General features: G+C 35.6%; 2 protein-coding genes across 3 annotated transcripts; both read right to left on the reverse strand.

Moving 5' to 3' along the window:
* Nucleotides 1-73: 73 nt before the first annotated feature.
* Nucleotides 74-8,366, reverse strand: LOC132701589 (myrosinase 1-like). Its single transcript, XM_060669659.1, has 9 exons — nt 8,159-8,366; nt 7,961-8,103; nt 7,813-7,909; nt 6,298-6,388; nt 4,114-4,453; nt 3,967-4,061; nt 1,843-2,277; nt 336-442; nt 74-278 (listed from the first exon to the last, which is right to left on the reverse strand). The coding sequence occupies exons 1-9, from the start codon at nt 8,197-8,199 to the stop codon at nt 152-154; spliced, it is 1,476 nt and encodes a 491-aa protein (XP_060525642.1). The 5' UTR covers nt 8,200-8,366; the 3' UTR covers nt 74-151.
* A 2,607-nt stretch (nt 8,367-10,973) lies between these two features.
* On the reverse strand, nt 10,974-19,871 carry LOC132701586 (transferrin-like). Of its 2 annotated transcripts, none has more exons than XM_060669657.1 (9): nt 19,717-19,871; nt 18,016-18,103; nt 16,731-17,125; nt 16,222-16,671; nt 15,568-15,817; nt 13,522-13,859; nt 13,354-13,461; nt 12,594-12,859; nt 10,974-11,380 (listed from the first exon to the last, which is right to left on the reverse strand). In XM_060669657.1, exons 1-9 carry the CDS (start codon nt 19,772-19,774, stop codon nt 11,198-11,200), a joined length of 2,136 nt encoding a protein of 711 aa, XP_060525640.1. In that variant the 5' UTR covers nt 19,775-19,871; the 3' UTR covers nt 10,974-11,197. The 2 variants fall into 2 exon arrangements, with proteins under 2 accessions (XP_060525640.1, XP_060525639.1); XM_060669656.1 differs by lacking the exon at nt 19,717-19,871 and adding an exon at nt 19,063-19,363.
* Between the last annotated feature and the right edge of the window lie 5,770 nt (nt 19,872-25,641).

Below are 25,641 nucleotides of genomic sequence, written 5' to 3' on the forward strand. Positions count from 1 at the left end.
TTTAATTATTTATTTGCTCGCTGCCAAAAACTCTCCGAAATTGAAATCAAAAACCTTTCAAGTCGTAAGAAAACTAAAAAAACAACACGTAACAAAAATAAATTATATTTTAAATGTTAGGTTGCAATTGAAGCGTTATCAGATTCCAACATTAAGTTTCGCAAACTTCATCCAAACACCGAGCAGCGATCACCTTCTGGTACCACTTGGCTGAGTCCTTAAAAGTCCTCGTTCTATTGGGATTGTCAAAATCTATTTGCACGAGGCCGTACTTTACACTAAAACAGGACTGCTTGTATGCAGGCGCAACCATAGTATATCTCTCCAGCACCTACCGGTACCCATAAATCCACTCATAGTTATCTAGCAGGCTCCACATTGAATATCCAACAACGTTGACGTTGTCTTCGTGTATGGCATCCAAAACGTTACTCAAATGCGCCTGCAGAGTACAGTTATAAGAGCGAAGTACGTAACACCTCAAATCATACTGTAAAAACACTTTGAGAAACTGAAGAAACGCCACCTAATAATAATTACTCTAAAGTTCCGATGGTGGCGCTGCTAACAGTAAACAGACGTGGCTTCCAAACATAATATTTACATGTTAGAGGTCTCCAAATGATATACCGTTTTTACAACCTTTTATGGTTTTGGCTTAGGGATAAGTTAAAACCATTCTGATGTAAAGCGGAAGCGACCATTCTTTTCAGCACGTGTACCACAAACCAGGCCGTATGTTAACCGACCATTATGATTATACTGTAATATTAATTCATATTAGTGTGCTTTTTATAAATCTTCCTAAAACAGTCCCTACTTGAGGTAGCTCGATTTCAAATTAAATTTGCCCATTAGATAGGTTGATCTCCTAAACTAAAAACACCGATTCCTAATAAAGCAATACAAAATTTTGTATAGATAATTGATTTATAATGGATGTTTTCCAGTTTCCGAATTGTGTTTCTAATTAGTAATTACCAATTACTGTTAATCAACTGTTTTTGAAGACACAGTATGCCATTTTTATTGCAAGTTAGTTCTTAATCAATTTTGTGTAATTATAATTTTAAATAAGTTTCTGTTTCTGATTTCTTTTATTACCAAACCATCAATAAGAAACAAGTTTGGATGAAATGAAGAAGATTTTAGGACAGAAATCCAAGAAATTCGTGCTAAGAACGTCCCCATCATATATTTAGATGAGATCTTAACATTGTTTTATAGCTAAATTCACTCCTTCATTTATATTTATAATAGTCATTTTAAAGTAAGAACTGATTTTTCTATCTATTTATTGAGGGTTACAAAGAGAAACCCGAGAGAAAATTTACCAAAGTTAAAAACGGTATATCGTTCGGAGAACTCTACCTTTGAACTTTTGACCAGCTCATTCCACCGGTGCGTCATTAATTGCTCTGTTATAATTTCTTGTGGTTTGTGGAAATAACGCAAGTGCGGAATTTTTATCCTATTTCAAGGGTAATGTGGAAGCAGGATATACACGTTTGAAAGCATTATTAGTGATAACGATAACTTAAAAGGACATGATTGCAGTATGTTATCAATCTAGCTAAATTTAAACGTAATTTTGATTTAATGTTTCTTGAGTGATATTCATCAACAGATAAATTGATTGTGTTTCGGATTTGGTTAAGCTTTTTTATTTCATGCCGAACACTCAGACGAATTAATAAAGGCAATGAATCGCGAATTATTTTTGAAAACAATGCGACCATTCCCAACTTCCAAACTATAGCAATATTTTTTTTTCCGTGAGAGATCTCATGGAATTCTAAAAGCGGCAAAAGTCCAAAACGACTATGATGGTGACGTGCTTACCTCGAGATATTCGATCCTCTCAGTATCCTGCAGTTCCGTGTTACCATCTGGCCAACCGTTTTCCGTTATGAAAATCTCACTAGGTTGGTAGCGGTCGTTAATGTATTTGAGCAATTTCCTAATTCCCTCGGGATTGGAGACCACTGAGGTGACGTTCGACGGCCTCCAAGCGGGATCGACGTGGGTTTGAGTTTTTTTGTCCGCCATGTAATCCGCCCAGAGAACAAAAGGTTCATCTTCATTTTCGACCAGGAAACTCGTGTACATGTTCAGCGCGAAGAAGTCGTGAGTTCCTTTTATATATTCCACATCTTCCTGGCTCATTTCTGGTAACCGGGATACGTTGTAGCCCTCCAACGAGCTTCTGGTCGCTACCCTTTCGATCACGATTTGCGGCCAATTGCCGAGATAGATCGGATTAGCGAATCTACCAAGCTGCAGAGACATACGAAAAGTAATTAATTTAAGAGTTTTTAAAGGAATGGTTGTTTCTAATTTCCATAACTATTCCGGAATTATGAAAACAAGATTGCTATCGAAAAATCGTAGTTGGGCGGAGCAAGTCGGTGGTAGCGATGGTAGATGATATTTTTTCAAATATCTCGCGCACCCTGTATAATAGACATGAACTATAAATAAAAAAATTTTAGCTCTCGACACAGTTTATGATAATATCAAAACCAAATTATCCCATCTTTTACAGTTTTTCATGTACGACCAATAATTTACCCACAAAAACGGACATTTTCAGAACTTTTTAGAATTTTTGCTAAAAAACAACACACCCTGTATATAAGTCAAAAAATGTTCGAAATACAGGTTATAACCCCCAAGTGTCCTGGTCCACGAATTTTTTCCATAGAGTAAATCGTTTTCCAGAAAATAGTTCTTTTCTCAAACTATGCTGTACACCGTAAGAGTCAATGACGTCATCGCGTCTAGATTGAAATAGCGATTTTCATATGGATTTTTTCAAATATCTCGAGCAGCGTATATGATAGACGAAAAGCGCAATTACAAAAGTTGTGGCTCTTTGATTATGATTTGCGGTTAATAATTCATTCCCAAAAAGTACAATTTTCACGGTCTTTTAGATTTTTGGCAACAATTGAAAAACCCTGAATATAATCAAAAAAATGCCTAAAATAAAAGTCACAGCCCCGGATGTCCCGCATTTTCTGGCTCTAAAATTTTGCCGATGGGTTGAATAGTTTTTGAGAAAATCATATTTTTAGGGAAGATAAAATAATCAAAGAAAATTTTTCATAATTTTTAAAAAAATATTTGGTGACATTTTATTATGCTCAATTTCTACTGTTTAGATGTGAGTACGGACTTTTACTTCCTTGCCAAATTTGAAATCGATGACTACATATTTGAGACACCTATGATGTTTTAGAATATAGAACAGAATATTCAGAACACCCTGTACAATATGTGAAAACCTTTAATACAAAAATTTTAGCTGTCCATACGGACTATATAGAAATGTGAAAGAAACTTACAACAGAATCACAGCCTTCTAGTTATGGTCAATTATCAATATAAAGGGAGCTCAATTTTCAGTTTTTTGTAAATTACCGACCATCAAGAATAAAGGTTTTTGGTCCGGATCTTGGAGGAATGATTTTTTCTCGATGCAAGTTTTTAAATTTTTAAAAATACTTCCCGACCCCCTAGCCCCTCCAGTTTCTATCTAGATCTATACATCTGAAAAATTTTAAGTGGATGGCTTCAAATTTCAGTCGAAAATCTAAAAAAAAAAAGATGGACGCCTTGGTTTGATCAGCCTCATTTTATACTGATTTGTGTACCTCGTGCACGGCTTAAAAGGAGCCAAATTTGAAGGTCGTGCTGTAAACCGTTCAAAAGATATAGCCAATTAATGCTAGGTCTACGGTGAAACGGAGAATGGATAACGGATAACGGAGAACGGAGAATAGAAAAAAAAAGTTTTTTTTCCACGCTGACCATTTCTGTGGCAGTGGTGGTCTCCTAGGACCTACCGTTGCCGAGATATAAGTTTCGTTGCCAAGCGTGTATACTTTCGAAAAATTCGAGTTCAACAAGGACTTAAACTTGAATAGGGAACAAAAGTAATTCTCCAAAAATTTTTTTCCTTACGCTAAATTCGAATTCCCTTTCAACAGCTCCCAAGTCCTCCGAGCTATTGGTGTACGGTTCCAACCATTCCACGTCCAACACTATGGAAACCTTACCTGCAAGTGTGGTTTGAAATCACAACCATTCAAATCGAAAATAACGGCTTACCATTCTGTGAGCTACGAAATTCTTCATCGTAGATATGATAAGCTTTGGCGTGTGCCTTGTTGATGATGTACGAACATTCGTAGATGGCTTCGCCAGTGACGTAATTCTTTAGCACGCCCCAACCGATGTTTATTTCACCCGGGGGACATATCCGCCGCGGTTCGTTTAGGGTCAACCAGTAATTCACGTAACTTCCAAACCGATCAAAGCAGATCCTCGCATATTCACTAAAGTAATCGATGATTTTGGGGTTTATCCAGCCGCCGATGTCGTTCATGGGTACCGGTAGATCTCCATGGTATATCGTCACTATCGGTTCAATGCCATTAGCTTTCAACGCCTGAAAATGCGGTTTGCAGGGTGTTCCTTTACGACGATTTTCCAAAATTCGCGGTTACAGCGTAAAATAATTTTTATATTAAATTCAATATTATATGTAAAATATATATTATGATGTCTAATCAATATAAAAGGTGTTCTATTTAACCCATTTTGTCCCAATGGTGCGTTAATGATTTTTTTTGTCACATCCAGGAAATATTTTTGCACATCCATTTAGAAATTTTATTATTATCACTGTTAAAGGACATAAAACCTTATATATGACTTCAAAAGTAAACAAAAGCGGTACATAAATTTGTATCACATTTTCAAATAAATCCTAAATGGTAAAAAAACATATTTTGGATTTGTATTGCCATTTTTGTTAAGTCTATAGCATGTAGATTACATCGCAGAAAACATACATTGGAAATACTATATGGATTATGCTTTATTTTTTGAAAATATTCACTGGTGCGTGAATGAACCACTGATTTAATCTGTGAAACAAAACTTTGTTATTGCAAGTCTAGACAAGTTAGCGCATGTAGAATGAACATCCAACAATTAGCGTGTTCTTTAGTATTAGTTAGGGCCTTGTACAGTGCACGTTGCAGTTCGTAAAATATGGTCTTTCCTTTTGACTCAAAAGGAATTAAAAGCGGTTATGGAGGAGATCGTGATGGATGAGGACAATAACAATGAAACTCGTAAGTATTATTTGGATTTATGTATCTTATGTATTGTAGCATTCCATTCATTGTAAATTTATGCTAAAAATGACATGAAAATATATTTACAGAACGTAGTGACGAGGTCTATATTCCACCCCACGTGAATACCTTGACTGACGAAGAAGATATGAACTATAACCTAAATCTACAAGAGTTTGGGGAACCAACTGATATAGTTGGAACTTTCGAGTTACATACACTAAATGATACAGCTTACCTTCAACAGTTTTGTAATTCATCAACTACTGAACCTGAATGGGACGCATCAGATGATGAAACACTGGAATTCAAAAGAAGACGTATGCTTTCCGCAAACGACAGGCTTGCTTCTACTGTCAAATGGAAGAAAGGTCAGATTGAGTACACTCATACACCTATATCCGATGAATTTAGATCATGAGAGGAACTAAAAAATAGGTTTTCTGGAAAAACTCCGCTTGAAATTTTGTTTATGTTTTTTGATGACGAAGTGATTGATTTGATTTCAAATCTTACATTGCTTTGCGTCTTTTAAAAATTGATAAAACAATTACTCAAAGAAATCTTGCACCTGCCATAGATGAAGTGCGTTTTCATAATCAAGGTCAACTCATGATTGTTCATGGTAATAAAGCCCGAAGGAGATGTAGAATCTGCCACAGCCACACAATTTACGTTTGTAATAAGTGTAATGTGCATTTACATGCTTCGTGCTTTGTAAAATATCACCAAAAATGAAACCGGGTGTTACCAGTGGTGCGATGACGCACCATAAAATATTATACGTTTTTTTTTGGTATCAAATCAGGTTCTATTTGGAAAACAATCTACTTTTAGTTGTTTTCTTTCGAATTTGAAGTTTTTTTTGTATATTTATGTATAAATTATATGTTACATCTTAATGTTTTTCCCTAGTGGTTCTTTTACGTATCAGTATTTTTTGTATGTTTCGCGTTTTTTTTTTTTGACACATGTAGTGCAAAAAAATTAATCATTTCAGAGCAAAAAAGTATTTTTTATTTTTTTTTATGGTTGGGATAATATGGGTTAATGTCACCTCAACATTGGTATTTACGACATGTTTACATTTTTACCTCAATAATCTAGATCTACATTTATTACCTTCAATACTTATTATTATTAGTATTACCTTCAATATTTTCAGATAATATTGCACCCCTTTTTCATTTACGTAGTCGGCAGTACCGTTGGGTAAGATCCTTGACCACGATATGGACAATCTAGAATCAAATTCACAAGAAGCAGAGACAATATTTATCATAATTCCAGTTATTTACCGGACAAAACTAAGTATTTAATTCACAATATTTATTTGGGGGACGTGTAAGTTGAACAAAAAGGCAGAATTGCAAAATATATTACGTTTTAACTAAATGCAGTCATACAGACCATTAAAAACATAAAGGTGTAATTAGTTATACATTGAATGTAATGTAATGCAAGGAAATACAAGAAAAAAAGTGAATGACATTCAAAAAACGAAAGCAATTCTTGGGTACAGGGTGTACGAAATAAGGTTCTCTACCCCCTTCATTCAGAAAGTATGAACGATAGAAAAAAAGTTAAAAAGAAAACTTGCATAGTTTCATAGTTCCGTTCATTTGTGGTAAATACTAGCTTTTTTTAATAGAACGCTTTGTATATTATTGCATTTTCGGATTCCCCGGGAAATTGTAGATACCCGATAAAAATGACGTTTGCGGGACCTAAAATAATTAACAATTTTTTCTATAAGAGAGCCTTAATTGCTCAATGCAGTAGTTAAAAACATATTATTTTTTTCAAATGAAGTTCCTCTATTTTGATATTTTTTTTCGACTTCGACTATTTCGGTTTAGAAATTGAATTTCGTTCCTAATACTATTTGTTAGAGCTAACAACAAAACTTAACCGCTATATTATAGAATGATTGCAATAGGAAAATGTTAAATTGTCAATTATTTCGGAAAATATAAATTTCCGGAATAGACAAGCTTACACAGTCACCTTAACTGTTAATTTCAAATTCAAAAATACTGGGTTTTCCTTTGGAAAAATTGACTTTTTACATTTTTTATAATTTAATTTTGTATAAGATTGTCTATATTTCTATTATATATATGATACATTATTATATATTAATTATCATTTTCTAATTGCGTTTCCTACAGCACCACTTCGATTTAGAATTGTTAAAATCGAATAAAATTATGAACATAAGGCGTTTCCTTGGAAAATTTTTTACTTCACTTTTGCTCAGCCTGTATTAGTTTTGGTTAGTTTAGGAATTGGTCACCATATGAATAATTAGAGTTCTCTTATAGGACAAATTGTTGATCATTTTGCAAGCCTTATTTCGAACTCATGTTCACCAAAACACATAATTAATGTCCAAAAAATAGAAACAATTTGCATTTGGATTGCAGTAGAACTAATACGAATTTATACAGTCCCACGCAATATGCAGCAAAAGTCTTTAACAGGCTTCTCTTTTTTTGCAATTTGGAAAATTAGGGCAAAATCTTTTTTTTTTCTAGTAAATACTTATTTTGCTCCATTCATAATAGTAAAGTTATTTCATTATTTAAAAGTTTAGGAACAATTTACTTACTCTAGATGATGCCTCTTTAGAGAATTAAGTACTTAGTTTCTAATAATTAATTACCTATACGTCTGGACGCCTAAAGTCTTTAAAATTTGGATGTCTTCCTCCCACTTGTGGTACGAGTCGCAGGCAATATCAGCTGTCGGGAAACTGATAACTACAAGGGAACATAATCTATCTTCTAGTCGTACCAAGCAACAATCCTTACCTGACAGGATATGTGTGTAAGAGTCCCACACGTTCTGACCTTTGCCATCAACATCCCAAGCGCCCTCTATTTGATATGCGGATGTGCTAGCTCCGAATTTAAATCCATCTGGAAAGTGCCTTCGGGCACTCGCGGTCCCTATCCTGTAACATGTGAAATGTAGATACTTCGTATGGTATACCATCGGGGGTAACCTACACCACGAAGAATAAGCTTATCGTAGAAGGTATACGGTGCATTATATTTTGCGTGTGTTGTTACTGGGTCCATTGTTTTCGTTCTTTATATAGTCAATTGATATAGATCTGAATCATTGTTTACGAGATTAATTTACTTGCGAGAAATATTTCGGCAATTGGCAAAAACAACCTTCTAGGTATTCCACTTTATCTACGATGTGTTTCAAAATTGTGCCGAATATATTAAACCGCTATTGATGGTTACGCCAAAGTTTTTGTAAATGTTGGCAATGAAGATTTATCCTTTTTTTTTTCATTGCTCAGGACAATAGCACAAAAAAAACTAGCCACACGTCTATGCGGGATTTTTCCGGTTTCTATTTTTAACTTGCTAGGAAAGCGTCACTTTCCACCCGAGTTTCCTGTCCCACGGATCCGAGCCACTTCGGATATTTGCGGGAGAAATCGGATGTTTTCCGGGATTTTACAGCACGGCTTGAATTTTGACGTTTGACAATTCTGAAAATGGTACTAAAAACTATTGGTCGTAGAAAAGTACGCAACACGGTAGGTAAACTTTTTAAGTCATTCGTTTATTAAACACTCGCTCCGCTCGTGTCAAATAAACTTGTGACTCAAAATGTCGTTTGCCTTTGCCGCACTTTTTGCATAATATACTACGAAATCCTAAAAAAATGGAATGTCTTTTCTGGTGGTTGAGGGAAACTAACCAAAACTATCTTTTGACGTCGGATTCATTATTCGCTGTCGGGAGCCACTATGGGCGTTTCCGGCACACGAGTCATGGGTTTTGGAGAGATCGGTTGCTTTCGGTATATTTTAACCATGCGATTTTGACATTTGTCAGCTCTGACTCGTCACTAAAATTGCGTTTATTGATGTTGCTTAATATACCATACGTAATTATCTTTCGTTGAGTAATAAAACTTTACTAGGAGTATCATACGACTGGTTTTATAATTTCAATTTTCCTTGTATACCTGCCTACAAGTGGACGCGAAGAGATAAATGTTTTTAAACGCCACAACTGCGTTTTTTAAGAATTTTATTGCGAAACGTAATTATCTTATCATGTAAATAGTTCATGGCGTTTTAACTGCGGGTGTAATTATGTTTTAAAGTTCAAGTTCAGTTCTACTTAGTCATGGGCTTTGATCAATAGATAAGTAGGTAATTTTATTAATTTTTTGATATTATTAAGACTTTCAAACTTTAAAAGGGAAAAAATTAAATGAAGTTCTTTGTCTTTTCAAGTTATTTTGTTTTAATTGTTGATATAGTCTTATTTCTTTCTTATCATTTTTATTAATTTGACATTACAATACTTATATACCACATTTCTTGATACTCCACCATTCAACAATTCTATACAATGTTTACAAAACAATGTGGACCAAAAACACCATCGTAATGTGAATTGGACACCATTCTGTTAAAATTAATTGTTAAAACTAAAGCAACAAAGAAGCTTTATTTACTCTGATTGGAATTTTTTTATCTTTGCGAGTTATTTGTTTACTGATACATTACTTACAGTCATGCACATAAACATGCGCTTTAAAAAATTTCAAATTTTATCACAATGTTTTCTTCCCTTATCTCAAAAACGGACTGACGTTTTCTGCAACCAAGTGCCTCATTATTATAGATAACCTAGAATTATTCTATTGACACGTGGGATTAGCATTTGAATCCATTGGTAATAAAAAATTTGATCAAAATCAATTTGGTAAAAACGAATTAGTTTTGGTGTTCTAGATAAGGAAAGTGTGGCCCCAAATATCTTATCAACTGGCATACCGACGACCATAATTTCAGCTAATTTTTAAATATATATTTGTTTGAAATATTATTTAATAACTTTTTCTTTTATTTTAGTATTTTGCGGCGCTACGTTTGAGCTTGTGGATTTTGGAATTCCGATTACTTTCAAAATTAAAAGGAATGGCCTATAATTAAAATTACTTATTGGCAAAAAGGATAATGATTTATGTGCGGATAGCTCGTGGAAAGTAAATTTACTGTCAAAGTAAAACGCTCTAAAATCAACAACTTATTGAGTAATAAATTGTAAAGAAAGAATAAAAGATATCGTTATGAAAACGCACTTATAATATTAGATAAGTAACTTTGAAAATGTTTGTTTTTTTCCTATTATTATCAAGTGACCAAGTCAGAAGGAAACTTTCAAACGAGTGATAACCCCGTGTTATAAAGATTTTATACAAAAAACATAAATTGCCAGATTTTTATGCGTCGACGTTTCTGTTATATCTAAATAAATTCATCCAGATTGTGTTGCCAATGGTCACATTGAAAGGTTACCCACTAGAAACAATTGTTTTATTTACTCCATCCAGGTAGGAGCGCAACTGTATTTGGCCCTTTGTCTAACCTTTCGACTCCTTCATATCTCCTTCATTTTTTTAAACTTGCGACAGACCCATATTATGTTTGACTAATTTTCTTTTGGAGAATTGTTTTGCTATTACTGGGCGTCTATAAGACTTTGTAATATGCCATCAAGCCTGGTCACTTAAATTTCGATTATCGCTGTTATTGGACAACCCGGCCAAATAAACTATACCATTGAAGAACCTTATACTGTTTGCAATTTTGATACTTAAATTATCGTACTTTATGAAAACTTAGCCTTGGATACTCAAAGGTACATGCGAAAAAGCTCAATTTTTCACTAATCCGGACTATGTGAGCAGTTAATAAATCTCTAAAGGATAAAGGATTTTGGTAATTTAAAAAAAAACGAATAACACAAAAAAAAGTCAATTCATGAAATAGTTATAAAAATGCCTTTGTTTACATAAAGTAGTATATTTTAAAATACAAAATTGGTCATACATATTTATTAACCAAAATTATGGACGTAAGAAAGTATCTTATATGACGTGGCTGCCCCATTTACCAGAAAAACCAAGCAATACGACAACGTCGCAATCATCGAGCCTCGTAAAAACTCCAACGCAAGGCAAACACAATCACAGCTGCTAAGGACACAAGAGTTTTTTAAAAATAAACGCTAATAATCGAAACAAAACTGTCCGAATCGCATCAACTGGATAACGACCAAAACAAACGTTGCTGGCATCAAACGTAACGCGAAACTGCTCGCGTTGCCACATTTCTCCGAACTACTGATCAACTCCTGGAAGTTTCGGATGTAGGTGTTCGTTTCGGTGAAACTGAGTCCCGGTGTGGAATCCTAAAAGCGCAAACTTTCGATTAAAAAAAATGGATATTAAGGATGACGCCATTGAACAGTAACGTCAAAAAAATCCAAAAGATCCACAAAATTGTTTCTTGGCTATGGAAATCCCAAAAATACAGTGAATTCAAATGTTGTATTATTATTACTTTGTAATTCTTAAGATGTAATGCTTAAGTTACTATTATACATACTAGGCCTGCGTATTGCTATTTTTTTGTAAATACAATGCAATTTTGAAAATTTCGCATTTTAGACACCCCTTGTAGTTCGGTTGTTCGGTATGTAGTTCTTGGATAGGTTTTTTTAAGTAGGATCCAGTTTCCTCCTGCATCTCACAAATTTGTGTAAACTAAATTGTTTTTTTAATGTTTAATAGTGTCTTAATAATTATATTAGGCTTTCAAAAATAGCATGAGCTATTATAATTGCCTAAAACAAAAAATAAAGCTTTACCAAACTAAAAATAGACATTTTTCGAAATCATCCTGTACCTAAAAATGCCCGATAGCTGGGATTTCTGTTTGTGCCACCTTTCATTTAAAAAATAAAACCTTGGGTTAAGCTAGCTGCATTAATAAGGGGAAATGCATCATTAAACCACCAAAAATGAGACACATATGTTAGTTTAAGAGTAAAATGCACTTTATTAGAGTTTTTCAACATATAACTCCCCACAGTTTCCATGAATTTAATATCAAAAACTCCAACTGCCACGCATCATCATCACTGTTAAACCAGCCTTGCAAATAAATACAGTCGATCCATGGTTTGCAGGCTTGTTCTTATATTCATTTATCATGTCGTCTATTTGTATTGTCTCTGGTGCGAAAATTACAAATTATTCAATTTTCTTATATGTCAATTTATTACTAATATGTGAATATTAGCGTTTTGATTTTTAAGTATGTGTAGTATGTTTTATAAATAGAATGTATATCTTTTAGAGATCTATAGAGCTCTCAGACCAATAAAATTATATCATAACGTGATATGACAAGCCCCTAATGATGGTCATAGATCACACTCATTACTTGTCCTGATGAAAATATACAATTTGGAAACTCCATTTACGCCACGCATTATTTTATTTTATACCGTAACCTCAATTTTCAAATAAATAGTGCACCAAGTGGTTCGCAATTTATAGTTTTTCTAGGCATTTTATTAATGTTTTGAAGCATTAATAATGTCATTCTGCGACACCTACCGGAAACAGCAAATCTTTCGTCCTGTTAAAAGCGTCGAACACCTTGAACGGTTTCCTGAGATCTTGGCCGAACTCTTTCTCGATGTCACGCAGGAGAAGGACCGCGTCGTTGTAGATGGCGCTGCCGTTGACGATTACGACCTCGCCGGCAGTGATGATGGTCAGCGGCGCGTTTTCGTCCACTTCAAAGCCCGCGTATTGGGCGACCGATCCGTTTCTGCAGATGACCTTGAACTGGTCGCGGTCTCGGAAATGTATCGGGAGATCTGGCAATGGAAAAACAAGAGATTTTAACTGACTAATTCTAGCAAAAATTTGGGTTCCTTATTGTTTGCCATTTTCCTGTATAATGTTGACCAGTACTTTTTACATAGTACTTATTCCTTGTAAAATTTCAAAATTGGTTTACCCGGCGGCAGAGAGATTTGTAAAATTTTAAAGAATATTGTTCTCTGAACAGTTTGTTTGTTAACCCTGAGAAATCTCACTGTGTTTTGTTTACAAAAAAATTACCACTTAACTGGAAATTAAAAGTGATCTCCACCTAGGCAACTACAAACTGAAGTTTTCGAACTCTAAAGGACCTGTATATTGGAGAAAAAATTGTTTACATGTATAGAACGACTATCATATCATAGTTTACGACAATTAGTACTTCTGATTTCGGGTAAAACTCCTGAATAAATTCATCAAGAATATCTTATAATACATTAATTATTAATTTAAAATGAGCTGCTTCATTTGTAGGTGTTGCTATTACCATTTGTTGAGATCACTGCGTAATCGCCGCTATTGTCACTCAGACATTTGAGAGCGCCGACACTGCCATAATACTTGTTCATGTTGTCTGCGTTGCAATACATGGCGGCTAAAAATCAAAAATTTCAACCAATAAAAACAAACCGCCCGAAAAACGGTTTCCGCTTACTCCCAGTGTTGTTGACAGGTAAGCAGTTCGAACACAATTTGTCGCTGTCCGTTCCGGAAATGTCGTAATCCTTGTAATTAATGGCTCCGGGAGCGCAGGACGGTCCCACGAAATCGCTGAGAAGTTTCCCGTAGTCGCAGGAAGTGTCGAGAATTTTACGGGAACGCAACGCGTCAATGAAAGCGAGCCACTCCTTGCCTCCGTACTCTGGCAGACACGCCCTCTGCCCTTTAAGGTCGCCAAAACCGCTAAAGTTTGACTCGCTCCTGATCACCACAACGATCTTTGAAAGCTGACGCGGGTCAGTTTCCGGGAATGCCACGTTGGTCAAGTTTTTCCTGAAAACCGAGCACCGTTCGGTCCCGAAAGACTCAAAAAGTTGAGGAAAGATATACAGACGTTTTCAGAGAAAAAAGTTTTACGAGGAAATAACTAACCAAAATAAACCGCTAGAGGGCGCGATTCGTTTGATATAACAAGCTTGACCGCCCCTGACTTCTCTTTGCGGTGAGAGAGAGACAGCTAGCTAACAATTCTACAAACCTAAAGGCACGAGGATGGATGGCTATCAAGATGACTCCTGGTTTGCACTGCCTCGTTATTGAAATAAATAGGTGAATAATGAGGTATCATATAAGACAATTATTAGGAAAATAACTGGATCGCTTTCGAAAAACTGTCGCTGGGGGGCAAGTTCGTAGCGCGAAGCAGCTTTGTATTTCAAAAGGAAGCCGCTTCGCGGGTTCTTGAAATACAGAGACCTTCTATCGTTCTCTTGCGGACCATTATGGAACTTACGCACAATCGATGTAATGTATGACGAAACCTGAAATTCTTTCTCTCTCACTCTCTCTCTCTTGCATTTTTTAACAAAAACGGAAATTTTTAGGATGTTTTAGTTTTTTAGCCCATAAACGACACACCCTGAATATAATTCAAACAATGTTCGAACTAGAAGTTATAGCCCTGGATCTCCTACGTTTCCTGGTATATGAATTTTTCCAATAGAGTAAATGATTTTCGAGAAAATAATTATTTTGTGCTAGAAATAGCGACTTTCATATGGATTCTTAATACTGTTTAAACCAATTAGGCATATTTTTAGAATAGAACAATATATATTATATATAATCGAAAAAATGATTAAAACAAAAGTTATAGTACCGAATCTCCTGCGTCTATTTTCAATTTTTTTTAATTTGATGGCGCCCAGTTTCAAAGGGTTAAATTACGGTGTGGACTTCTACTTTTCTGCAAATTTGAAGTCGATAGCTGCAAATTTGATACAGTTGTTACATTTTTTAATATAGCAAGGAATTTCCTAAACACCCGGTACAATAGGTACAAACCTTAAATACAAAAGTTTTAGCAGTTTTAGCAATTTTTCTTTAAAAAGCAACCCAATTTTCAGTTAATCGCGAATACACGGCGCACCCTATATATTTGTCAATAATTATTAAGAGTAAAAGTTTATGAAAGTATGGTTTAAGAATTTTGCTAATACCATCAAAGGTTTCTGAAAAATGATTTTTCTCCTGGACCCCCTGCAAACGCAATTTTTTATTTTTAAAAAAATACTTCCCGAACCCCTATCGATTTTTCAAAAGTAACAGGTATTCACCACAGCACTTGATGGTACTTTTTTCATTGTTTTATTACTGACTAGATGGCACAAGCTTAAGGACCAGCTCACTCTCTTGGCTAAAATAAAAACTAGCGATCATTTGTACGTATTTGTTAGAAATATTTACTAGTAGATTTAAAACAGACCTGTCCAATATTTTTGAAATACATGAAAACACACAACTTGTAACTTATATAAATTTATCTATAATATATAGATAAAAGTGTTTTTAGGCCAGTTCAACAATTTCCACTTTTTGACATTGAATGCATCTCTTGAGGTCACGAGGCGTTTTTGTCTGACCTCAAACTTAATGGGCTCCGGGTAGAAATAATTTTTTCCAAGAAAAATAATTATCAGGTAAACTGCAACCGGATGATCAATTTTTTTAAAGGATATGAGCATCTTGTATAGATACAGACCTGCGGGCGATATAACCGTAATTCGCATCGGCAAACGTGATATCGGCTAGACCATTGCTGATATTGTCCAGACTAGAGATGTCATCTCCATCCCCACTCCGAACGCAAGAGATTACTGGCTGAATACCGAAATTGACAGCGACCTGTCGGAGCCACAAGCATTTGCCCTGCTCCAACTCGTTGACGGTCGACCATCTCACGGTCAGATTGCACTTTACGTTTTCTTCAGGGGACGGAATCGTCCTGTTGGCTGCGATTTGAAGAAAATTGATAAGTGTAAACCAAGAAAGAAGGAAATTCAGTAACAAGAATACAACCAGGACAATGCCATCACAGTGGTAGTTGAGAGTTTTTTATAAATCGCAATTCTGTTAGCTATGCTGGATCCCGCACACCAAGTGTCTTTATTTATTGTATAACGTACCTCTACAGTACCAATAAAGAAATTTTGAATTGAATTGAATATTTTCGACAGCCCTCATGATTGATTTGACGTTAAATTTCGATTTTTTTAGGTAACTTTGTTGTTATCGAGAGAGAAATTACGATTTTTGATATTCCGTTTTTAACTGGCATTGAGTAACAAAAAAAGGTATGACATTTATAAAAGATGGTGATCCGTATTTGTATCACACAATTTTTTTTTTGACATACCTCTCACGTAATTGCTCAACGGCGTCGGCGATCTCAAAACAACCCTGTCCCGTTTATTCAGCTGGAGTACCGTGGCTAAAGATGTTTCCAAAACGCTATCGGTACTGCTCGCCACCTGGAACTGACCAATCGCGAACGAGGGTAGTTTTGATTGAAGGTATTCCGATATGAACACCGCGCTCTGACTGGACGAGATTATAATCCGGTTTAACTGATTGGTCCATGTGCAAGGGCTGTCGGGAGAGCTCACGGATCCATCGGAACATAAGTACCGGAAATTCTGCGCGTTGGAAGATTGGTTCAAAAAAATCCGCGCGTAATTTAAAGTAGTGAGCGCGACGTCACCGCCGCTGTCGCTGAGACAAGAGAGAGTATCCTGCAAAGGTTCCTGGTACTTTGTGTCGCATCCATTGCTGCCGCATTTCGAGCATAACGACGGATATGCAAGCTCTGAAAACAAGAAAACATGCTTCACGTCCAGCTACATATTTTAGCGACTCCAGCAGTACTTAGTTTGGTGTCCAGTGCGTCATCCTGGGTCCATCTTCCAGGTCTACAAGAATCGCCGAAGAACGACGCTAGAGCGCTAAATTTCTGTTCAACGATGGTACCGTTGCTACAAGCCAAACTGATAATCTTCCACTCCAATTCTTCCAACACGAATTTGGTGACGAGCTCGTCATGGTCGTATCCTGGGTGGCAGTACCGAGACCCTTTGAGGTTCTCGAATCCGCCAGTGAAGCTGGAACGGACGAGAACCGCTGTTTGGTAAGGTAGATCCCCAATGATTTCGCCAATCACTGAAGCGGATCCGGTAACTTGGGAAGCACCCAATAGCGCCTCTTCTGCTGTCAAAACGCTGAGGCTGGGTAGTCCAGTATCGGCAGCTATAATGCAGTCGGCTCTATGGATAAAACAGTCACACTGTGAACTCCAGAAATAAAGAAAATGGAAGAAATATATATACATTTTCTTTTCGACCTTTATCAACTTTCATGCTCAACTTCCGAAGATCTTCATAAATATTACCGGCAGGATTATAAGACCAAAACAAACCTCTATCTAGTCTACCATCTAGCTATATCGTACATTAACAATATTTCCCAACTTGAAGGTAGGAGAGGGGCAGATTACATGAACTAAATTAGGCACAAAGCGGTAGCAATCATATACGCAACCAAAAATAATACACTAAAGTTAAACCAGTAAAAAAATAGTAAAAATTTGCAAAGTAAATTGATTTCAAAATTTGGTTCAAGTTTTTTTTGGGAGAAGATTATAAAGTATGGAACGGTATAATTCACCCCTTAAAGATGTTTAAATTACACACGAATCTAACGTGCGGGAAGCGTCACTTTGTCACGGATCTGAGCCACTTCGGACATTTCCGGGATTTTACCGCACGGGTTTGGGAGTAATCGGATGTTTTCGGAGATATTTCCCACGCCTTGAATTGTTTTGCGAAAATGTAGCCAAAAACTAACGGTCGTAGAAAAAGTATAGTATGCAACACGTTCGGTAAACTTTTTAAGTCACTCGTTTATTAAAACTCGTGAGTCAAATACCATTTACCGCACTTGTTGCATAACATACTATTGTATTCAATTTCCTTATTCTCTTCCATATTACATACATACATTTCCGAAAACATCCGATTACTACCAAAACCCGTGAAGTAATGTCCCGGAAATGTCCGAAGGGAGCAGAAAAAATTGATTTTGCGGATGAACACTATGGTTTATGTTAAGGTGATCGAAATATTTCAACTATTACCACAGTATATACTAAACTTACACTGAGGTCACCTTTTGGCATTCGAGAACTTGGTCTCGTTGTATTTGCGCACATGCGTCCCCGTAGTCGGTATGTGTGCATAACTTATCTGGAAATAAAATCCAAGTTTACCCTCCCATCAATAACATATAGCTATTCGATAATATAGTGGCCTTACTATGCACAAAAATTTATGCGCTTCAGGTGGTTATGATATTTTCGTAGAGATCGGAATGATCTGCGCAAGCCTCTAAATTTGCCAACTAACCTGCACTTTATTGAGCCATTTTCTTTATAACCAGCAATATCCACACACTCAATTCTTTTTTGCCTTTGGATTTAACGGTTTTTAGACACACTTTGAGAAAATATTGCCGCAAAAATGCCATATCCAAACTTATTGACAATTTGTCAGCAGTCATGTTGGATGTTGAATGCCGCAAGGTCATTGGTTAAAAACGAGATGTGCATGTTGAATAGACCTTCTCAAAATATTTTTCATAGTTGCTTAAATAAGTTCCTGTATTATCCGAATAGACAGGGCCTCTATATCTCTAGTAGCTATGTGGTCAATAATTATCAGCCATCATTGACAACGTACAATGATGAAATGTGGGAAAGAACTCTCTGCTAGACTTTGGTATAGCAAAAATTTCATATTAAATTACTCTGGTAATAGGTCGGAGACGGACTTTGGCAAATTGGAAACCAAGTATATTTTCTATACCACTTAGTCCATCTTTATGATGTGTAAACGCTGCTTTGTGCAAATATTTCTAAATGGCAACTACAGTTGGCTCTAAGATCTCATTCCTGAGAGCGACCATGAGAAATTTATTTACAGGCAGAGGAGAGGACATTATTTTTTTTATCAAACTATGACCCGACGTTTCCCCGCTAACATAGTAGTAAGTAATTTTCAAAAACAAATGCGTGAAGCTGGGTTCGCCTAAGTAAAACGCACGAAGAAGAAGAAGACTAATATTGTACATTAATCCTTCCAAACACATAAGCAAAAAAGGCATCACTGCAATTTCCGGATAACAAAAAATTAAAAAAAAAACTTACGTAACTGCACAGACACCGCACATTCTCTATCCAACAAAAAAAGAAAAAGCAAAATAAGGTTATAAGAAATCATAACAAATATAACCTCAAACAATTAAGACGGAGCAATTCAATAAATAATTCAGTAGTAAGTTATGTACATCCGCCGCGACTAATGTCACACAATAAATTAACACCGAGTGGACGAATTTTATTATGATTCACCGAGATCAGTCTCCTGATGATGCAGGTTATAACAAATAAAATAATTTAAATCTTATATCGTGATTTCCAAACTACGCCCACCTGTCAAATTACTAAGAAGTGCGTTCGAGATAAGTTAAAATTTACAAGGTAATGTTCACGGTTCTCGTTGCCTTTTAGTGACATAACCTATCCCCTATTATTAGCTTAATAAGTTTCATATACAAATTTCATGAGGTAGCTTTAGTGTGGTAGGTATTCAAAATTGTGTGGATCTAGTTAGTGCTGATTAAAATATACTGTTAGTAATTTAAAATATCGATTTTTATACACATACATAAGTAGATTATAGCCCATGTGCATCACAAAAATAGAAATGCAGTCGAACTTACATCAAGCAACTGGCTTAAGCAATTAACGAATGGAGTTTTTTTTTACAGAAATCCATATAAGAAACGAGTTCATACTTACTTTGTATTATCTGCGCGTTAATGAACTGTATAAAAAATAATATAAAATATCGACACATGATTGTACTATTTATAAAATTTAAACGATGAGAATTTATTCGAATACCCAACAGACCGCACCCATTTGCCTAGTGTTAGATATTACCGGATAAATAACTTATCAATCGTTTTTATCTTATCCATTTAGGGATAGCATCATCGAAATTTTCAATGAAAATGTGATATTCCATAAAACTAATTTCTGGACATTTGCTGTTATTCTGCATCATGCGCCTACGTTGTTTTACCTCATTTCATAATTAGTGGGATCACAAGAAATGTTCAATAACTATAAATATAGTTTAAACAGGTATAAAAATAATTCATTGTGAAATATTTGAAACTTTCCTTTTTTTCCCTTTGGTTTCTAATTTTATCTGTTGCTCAATAGATGAATTCCATTTATGAAAAATTCAATGGAATTGAATATGGAGAAACCTTGAATCAAGTTGGAAATCAAACCGAGTGGTTTATCTACTACCCAACAGATGGCACCATTAAGCATATTTTTAAAATATTTCCATACCAAATGTAGGAAGTGCCCGCTAGTTTAAAAATAAATTATTTTGATACAATCTAATTTAGTAAAAGATATTAACAAAATAGAATCATACCGCAGTCTCGAAATTCCCTAAAAAAATATGAGAAATAATTTTTAAAACCTATTTCCTAAAAATGATCCTCAAAAAACCTATTGTAAAAAATGTACATACAGACTCAAAGCACCATTTGCCAATTATAATGAAAGTAGAAAAACTTTAACGGTTGTCTTTATTTTTATGATAGCGCATATCACATCGTATTTTTGTCTTTCATATTGGGTGATTGATTATTGTTATTCTTCCTTAAATGTTATTTTCTGGATTTCACTTAATTATTCTTACCTTAACTTTTCACGGAATCGGATACATTTTATGCAATGACCTTAAATATGAATGATAACATTCAAAAAAATTCTTTTTCTACTCCCGTCTGTAAAATACCTAATTACCTACCGATCTAGCGTGCGGGAAGCGTCACTTTACCACGTCAATTTTATTTCCGAGCCACTTCGGACATTTCCGGTGTTTTACCGCACGAGTTTGGGAGCAATCGGATGATTTCGGAGATATTTCTCACTCCTGCAATTTGACGTTTGTCAATTTTGACGGCCATGTCAGTGAATATATTTGTGTTGTTTGGCGAAAATGTACCCAAAAACTAACGGTCGTAGAAAAAGTATAGTATGCAACACGTTCGGTAAACTTTTTAAGTCACCCGTTTATTAAACACTCGCTTCGCTCGTGTCACATAAACTCGTGAATCAAATGCCGTTTACCGCACTTGTTGCATAACATACTATTTCAAAATACTATTTGATAGCTCCTCTTGATTTTTTTTAATACGACGTTTGTTAGATTTAGCAGAAAAGTTTTCAACAGTACGACACGCACTAATCAATATATTTTTCTACTTCACATAATTGAATATGCCATAAAAAAATGTATTTCGTGAGAGGAAAATCTAATTTCGTTTGATCAAAATTTTTACCGGTCGATGCCGTTGTTCTTGCCTTTGCATTAGGAACCCTCTAAATGTCAACGTCGTTACAAAATGCCATCTGAAAAATTAATTGACTAGCTGAGTGGCCGATCGTTTGTTTGATGTTCGTAATCATAGAGCCTTCGATCCTGTCAAGCGACAAGCAAGATTTAAAATTATTGCAGGCAATATGTGAACTTTGCAAATTCTCCTTGCAATTTCGGGCAAGCTTTATTGTACCACGCCAAACATCTCTTGTTACAAAACAACGTAGGCTTAAAAAAGTGACAGCCCGACTTTCTAGCGGACTTCCAGAAAGTTCCGGTGCGATCGGGAAAAAACCGCACGAGTTGGCAACGTGGTGGCGCGATTGTCCGGCATCGGCCCCTCGGATATATTTCCCACGGACCGGTGGAATGTCGCCGCGTCAGCCGCCCTCCCCCCCGAGGCCCGCCTCGCCCCGTGCCCGTGGTGAACGTTATTAACCATGGCAAGAACAAAAGACTGTGCTTGCGTCCGATTCATGGCTCGCTGCAATACGGCGGAGGAGACCCATTTCGGTCTTTTGCTTATTTTTTGCCGGGCCACAGGAAGATCTCGAAAGGCGATAGACGGCACCGTGACCCTGCTTGACGACGACCAACGCGATTTGCCCGAAAGTCTTTTATATTCAATTAGAAGCACTTGTTACGCTGCTTTAGCGCGAAACGCAAGTTGGAGTCGACGCCACAAAAGACGACAAAGTGACGTTTGGTTTATGCCGAAGAAAACAGGCTAACGTTGATGGACTTGACGCCTGAATGACATTTTATACCGGAGCAAATTTGCTAGTTCTTTTTGAGGAAATTAATACACTGTGGTTGCTCGTTCGAAGCGATGAAACCCTAAATTGCAGTTAACTGCACAATAATACTACAATCTGACATAAATTTTTACATTTGTGGATGAAAAAAATGGTTTTTGAAACGTCAAAAAGCACTAAACAAAATTAGAAAAATTGAACGATTTCTATGAAGCTGAAGTTTACCTTCTTCTTCAGCAATGTTGCCAATTGGAGGCTGCAGTTCGCGTGTGGTGTTTCCTACATATAATAGTGAATAACCGTTTTATACCGAAACAAAGTTATTAATTCTTTTTGTGGAAATTAGAAAACTACTGTTGCTGCTTTAAACAGGTCAAACAAAAATTGTCAACCGTTTTTCAATGTAAACCTAAATTTTAAATTGACAAAACCTTATATTGCAGTTAACTGCATATTAATATCGCAATCCGATATTAATTTTCACATTTTTGGTTAGTTAGAATATGTATATAAAAATGTGAATATTGCGATACAACTTTGTCAGCAACATTTTGTGGTTAACAAGCGGAATTTAGCTCTGCTTTCAGCACTATTAGCGGCTTAGTTGAATTGTGATCTTTTTTACTCAAAACCTTTATAATAGTGAATAATTGTTTTATAATGGCTATAGTAGGGCCCGACAGCGCACCGTCCTACCCGAAAATATACTTAGAACCATTCTGTCACGCCGAATTGATTCGCTAGGGAAATCGATACCAACTTCTACTGTCGTATAAAACGTGTGTAATTTTTTTTTAAATTGGGGTTGGCAACGCTGCTATTTAGTGGCGGTAAACTTAATCAACGACGGCTGGTAAGTCATATACTATATTTTGTTGCAAATTTAAACTAGTTTGGCAATAAAAATAAAACATAAAAATAAGTGTTTTTCAATATACACACATAAATTACACCTATAGAGTGTTTAAAATAAACAAATATTTATCGCAAAAACAAAAAAATTGCACGCGTTTATGTGACAGATCTTGCGAAGTTGTATTGTATTGCGAAATCGCAATGATTTCCATTTGCAAAAGAAAAGAAAGGTAAAGCGTTAAAATCAGTGAAAATGTCAAAGGTATCAAATTTTTGAGAAAAATTAATGATCCAACGAATTTGTCTTTTACCCTTATTATAGCTTGGTACTTTTTGGTCAAATTTATTAATTATTGACTTTAAAAACAGCCTTTGAACGATAGCCATTTTTGTATTTTAAATAGGACAAGCGTTGACAAGCTGATAACAGAAAAACGTCGTGTTTTCTGTTCATAATTGGTCTATTTTTGAAGGTCGGACAATCGATGACGTCAGCATGGACCCTGGTGAAGTCAATTTTAAATAGTTTATCCAATTTTCCGTCTATCAGCACCAAACTCAACATCGGCTAAAAGGAAGTTCAAAAACCGAGATCGCTGGCTTCGGAGCGTTTCTCTCGATCCATTCCGACCATCGCTCACGTACACGACATTTACAGCCTTTTTTAATTAGTGTAAAATTGGAGCTATTTATTTAAAATGCTTAACGACAGCCGCTTAAAGGTTCGCATTTCGAGAGACCGTTTATAATTCAACGGTCCCTTTGAGGATTCGCGCCGCAACTAGTCGCCCGGATTAAAAGGAGAAAAAATTCGCGCGACGCCATTTATCAGTTCCCGCACGTTTAATTACGTTAATTTAATTGTTTTAATTGCGGCGCGTCAATTAGGCGGACGTGAAAAACGTAACGAGATAGCAACGGAAATTGGGCTATAGCAGGGTTGTAGTTGCTTTCAGCAATCGATTAGAACAAATCGACGCGAATCATCGCATTTGTTTGTGTTATAGTTCGAATTTCCTACTTCTTCTGATACGCGATGTCATGTTTTTTACGCTGTTAATGTCACTGAATACTTATTACACGTGTGTGAAGATATTAAGACTATTATACCAGCGCAACGAGTATACGGTATATAAAAATTAAATAAATCGGCTAAGAGAACATGCTGAAAATTATTTTTGAGGTTCTGAAATGGCCGCGAGAGTGTGTAGTTGCCATCTTGAATTTTAAATCCGGTTTTCTGTAAAATTTTCTTATATTGATGGATACTCTATCTCTAAAAGGAAAGTGGAGGGGTGCTCTAACATAAATAAATGATGATAACTCCAACACGCATTTTAATAAATTCGGAGTCCTAGTCCTGGTTATCGAATCTGATAATTGCGGTTGAGTACCTTGTTACCAGATGGCGTTTTCTGACATAATGACAAAAAAAAATTTATACGTCGTTAGATGGTCAAACAAGACCCCAACAGCTCTATGAAAACCAAATCTCAATATCTTAATTAATAACTTTATCCGAACATTACTGAAACTAAGCATTGATAACGATAAAACACAACAAAATTGATTATAAGGAAATTCAAAGGTCTTTATAAATGTTCAAAATGTCTGCCGGAATTTTTTATTCGGGAATTTATCGTGCGTCTTGTATTTAATACGGTTGTACTAATTTCAGCTCTTGAAAGGTTGCCTATATTATTTCGGTTACGTTCTACTACATTTTCAAGGGCAGTAGGGCAAGCTTGATAAACAATATATTTTATTCCACCCCAAAGGTAAAAGTCCAGGACAGTAATGTCCGGAGGTCTGGCAGACCAAGGAAACAAACTAACGCTTCCTATCCAACGGTTTGAAAAAGTCTGGTCTAAAAAACTCCTAACTTTTGTAAATGAACGTTTTCTAATGAAATCTTAAAAAGTTCAAGCAAAGTCGGCCATTTCTTTTTAGCATTAAAAAAATGGTCCTATAATTCGGTTACCCAAAATACCATACCAAAAGTTCACACTCCACTGATTTTGATAATTCACTTTACGCATCCAATGAGGATTCACCGGCGAAACATAATTATAAACATGTTATCCAAACTGACTCCTCAATTATAAGAAAAAGTAGCGTCGCATCATCAATTTAGCCAATTACAGTAGTCTAATCTCCTATCAAAATCAGTTTCTAAAAGAGTCTGATGTAATTCAATATAAGGATTTAGATAGTGGTCTTTTAGAATGTTTTACTAACCAACTAACCAAAACTAACCAAATTTATTCTTCTTAAGCTTCAATGGGGAATAATGTTGACATTAGCAAGAACAGTAATGACGTTTTCTTCGTTCCTAACGCTTAAAATTTTTAGGAAAATCCGTTTCCCCAATACCCTACCTTGTTGCCGTTTGAGCCCATCGCTGCCCTATGTTATGTCACCTTTATGTTATTTGCTAAGTCTGAAGCCCAGAAAATCATCGTGTTTATTATACAAAATACCAAAGCAACCACGGTGTCGTATAAACAGATATGCACGGTTTTAAAATTGAAAGTATTCTTAAAATGTTTATCTTTTGATTTTCTGTCAAATCTGTTCAATTACCAAAGTGGTTTAAGCGTTTATGTGTTCGTAGATGGCAAAAAGTTACACGTACGCACTTGTTAACATAAACACACCCCCAACGAGAGGGTAAGAATAATGCTTGTCTACAAAGCGGTCTTTATATAA

Source organism: Cylas formicarius, unplaced genomic scaffold (assembly GCF_029955315.1).
Source record: "Cylas formicarius isolate icCylForm1 unplaced genomic scaffold, icCylForm1.1 PGA_scaffold_4__25_contigs__length_36172078, whole genome shotgun sequence".
Lineage (NCBI taxonomy): Eukaryota > Metazoa > Arthropoda > Insecta > Coleoptera > Brentidae > Cylas > Cylas formicarius.

Excerpts from the sequence above, each read along its gene's own strand:
- LOC132701589 (XM_060669659.1), bottom strand. The coding sequence starts at position 8,199 with ATGCACCGTATACCTTCTACGATAAGCTTATTCTTCGTGGT. Across the intron at positions 7,910-7,960 it reads TTACACACATATCCTGTCAG|TTATCAGTTTCCCGACAGCT; the intron begins GTAAGGATTGTT and ends GTTCCCTTGTAG. Across the intron at positions 443-1,842 it reads AGAGGATCGAATATCTCGAG|GCGCATTTGAGTAACGTTTT; the intron begins GTAAGCACGTCA and ends TGTACTCTGCAG.
- LOC132701586 (XM_060669656.1), bottom strand. The coding sequence starts at position 19,135 with ATGATTTCTTATAACCTTATTTTGCTTTTTCTTTTTTTGTTGGATAGA. Across the intron at positions 18,104-19,062 it reads TGCGGTGTCTGTGCAGTTAC|ATAAGTTATGCACACATACC; the intron begins GTAAGTTTTTTT and ends TTTTATTTCCAG. Across the intron at positions 13,462-13,521 it reads ACCTGTCAACAACACTGGGA|CCGCCATGTATTGCAACGCA; the intron begins GTAAGCGGAAAC and ends TTTGATTTTTAG.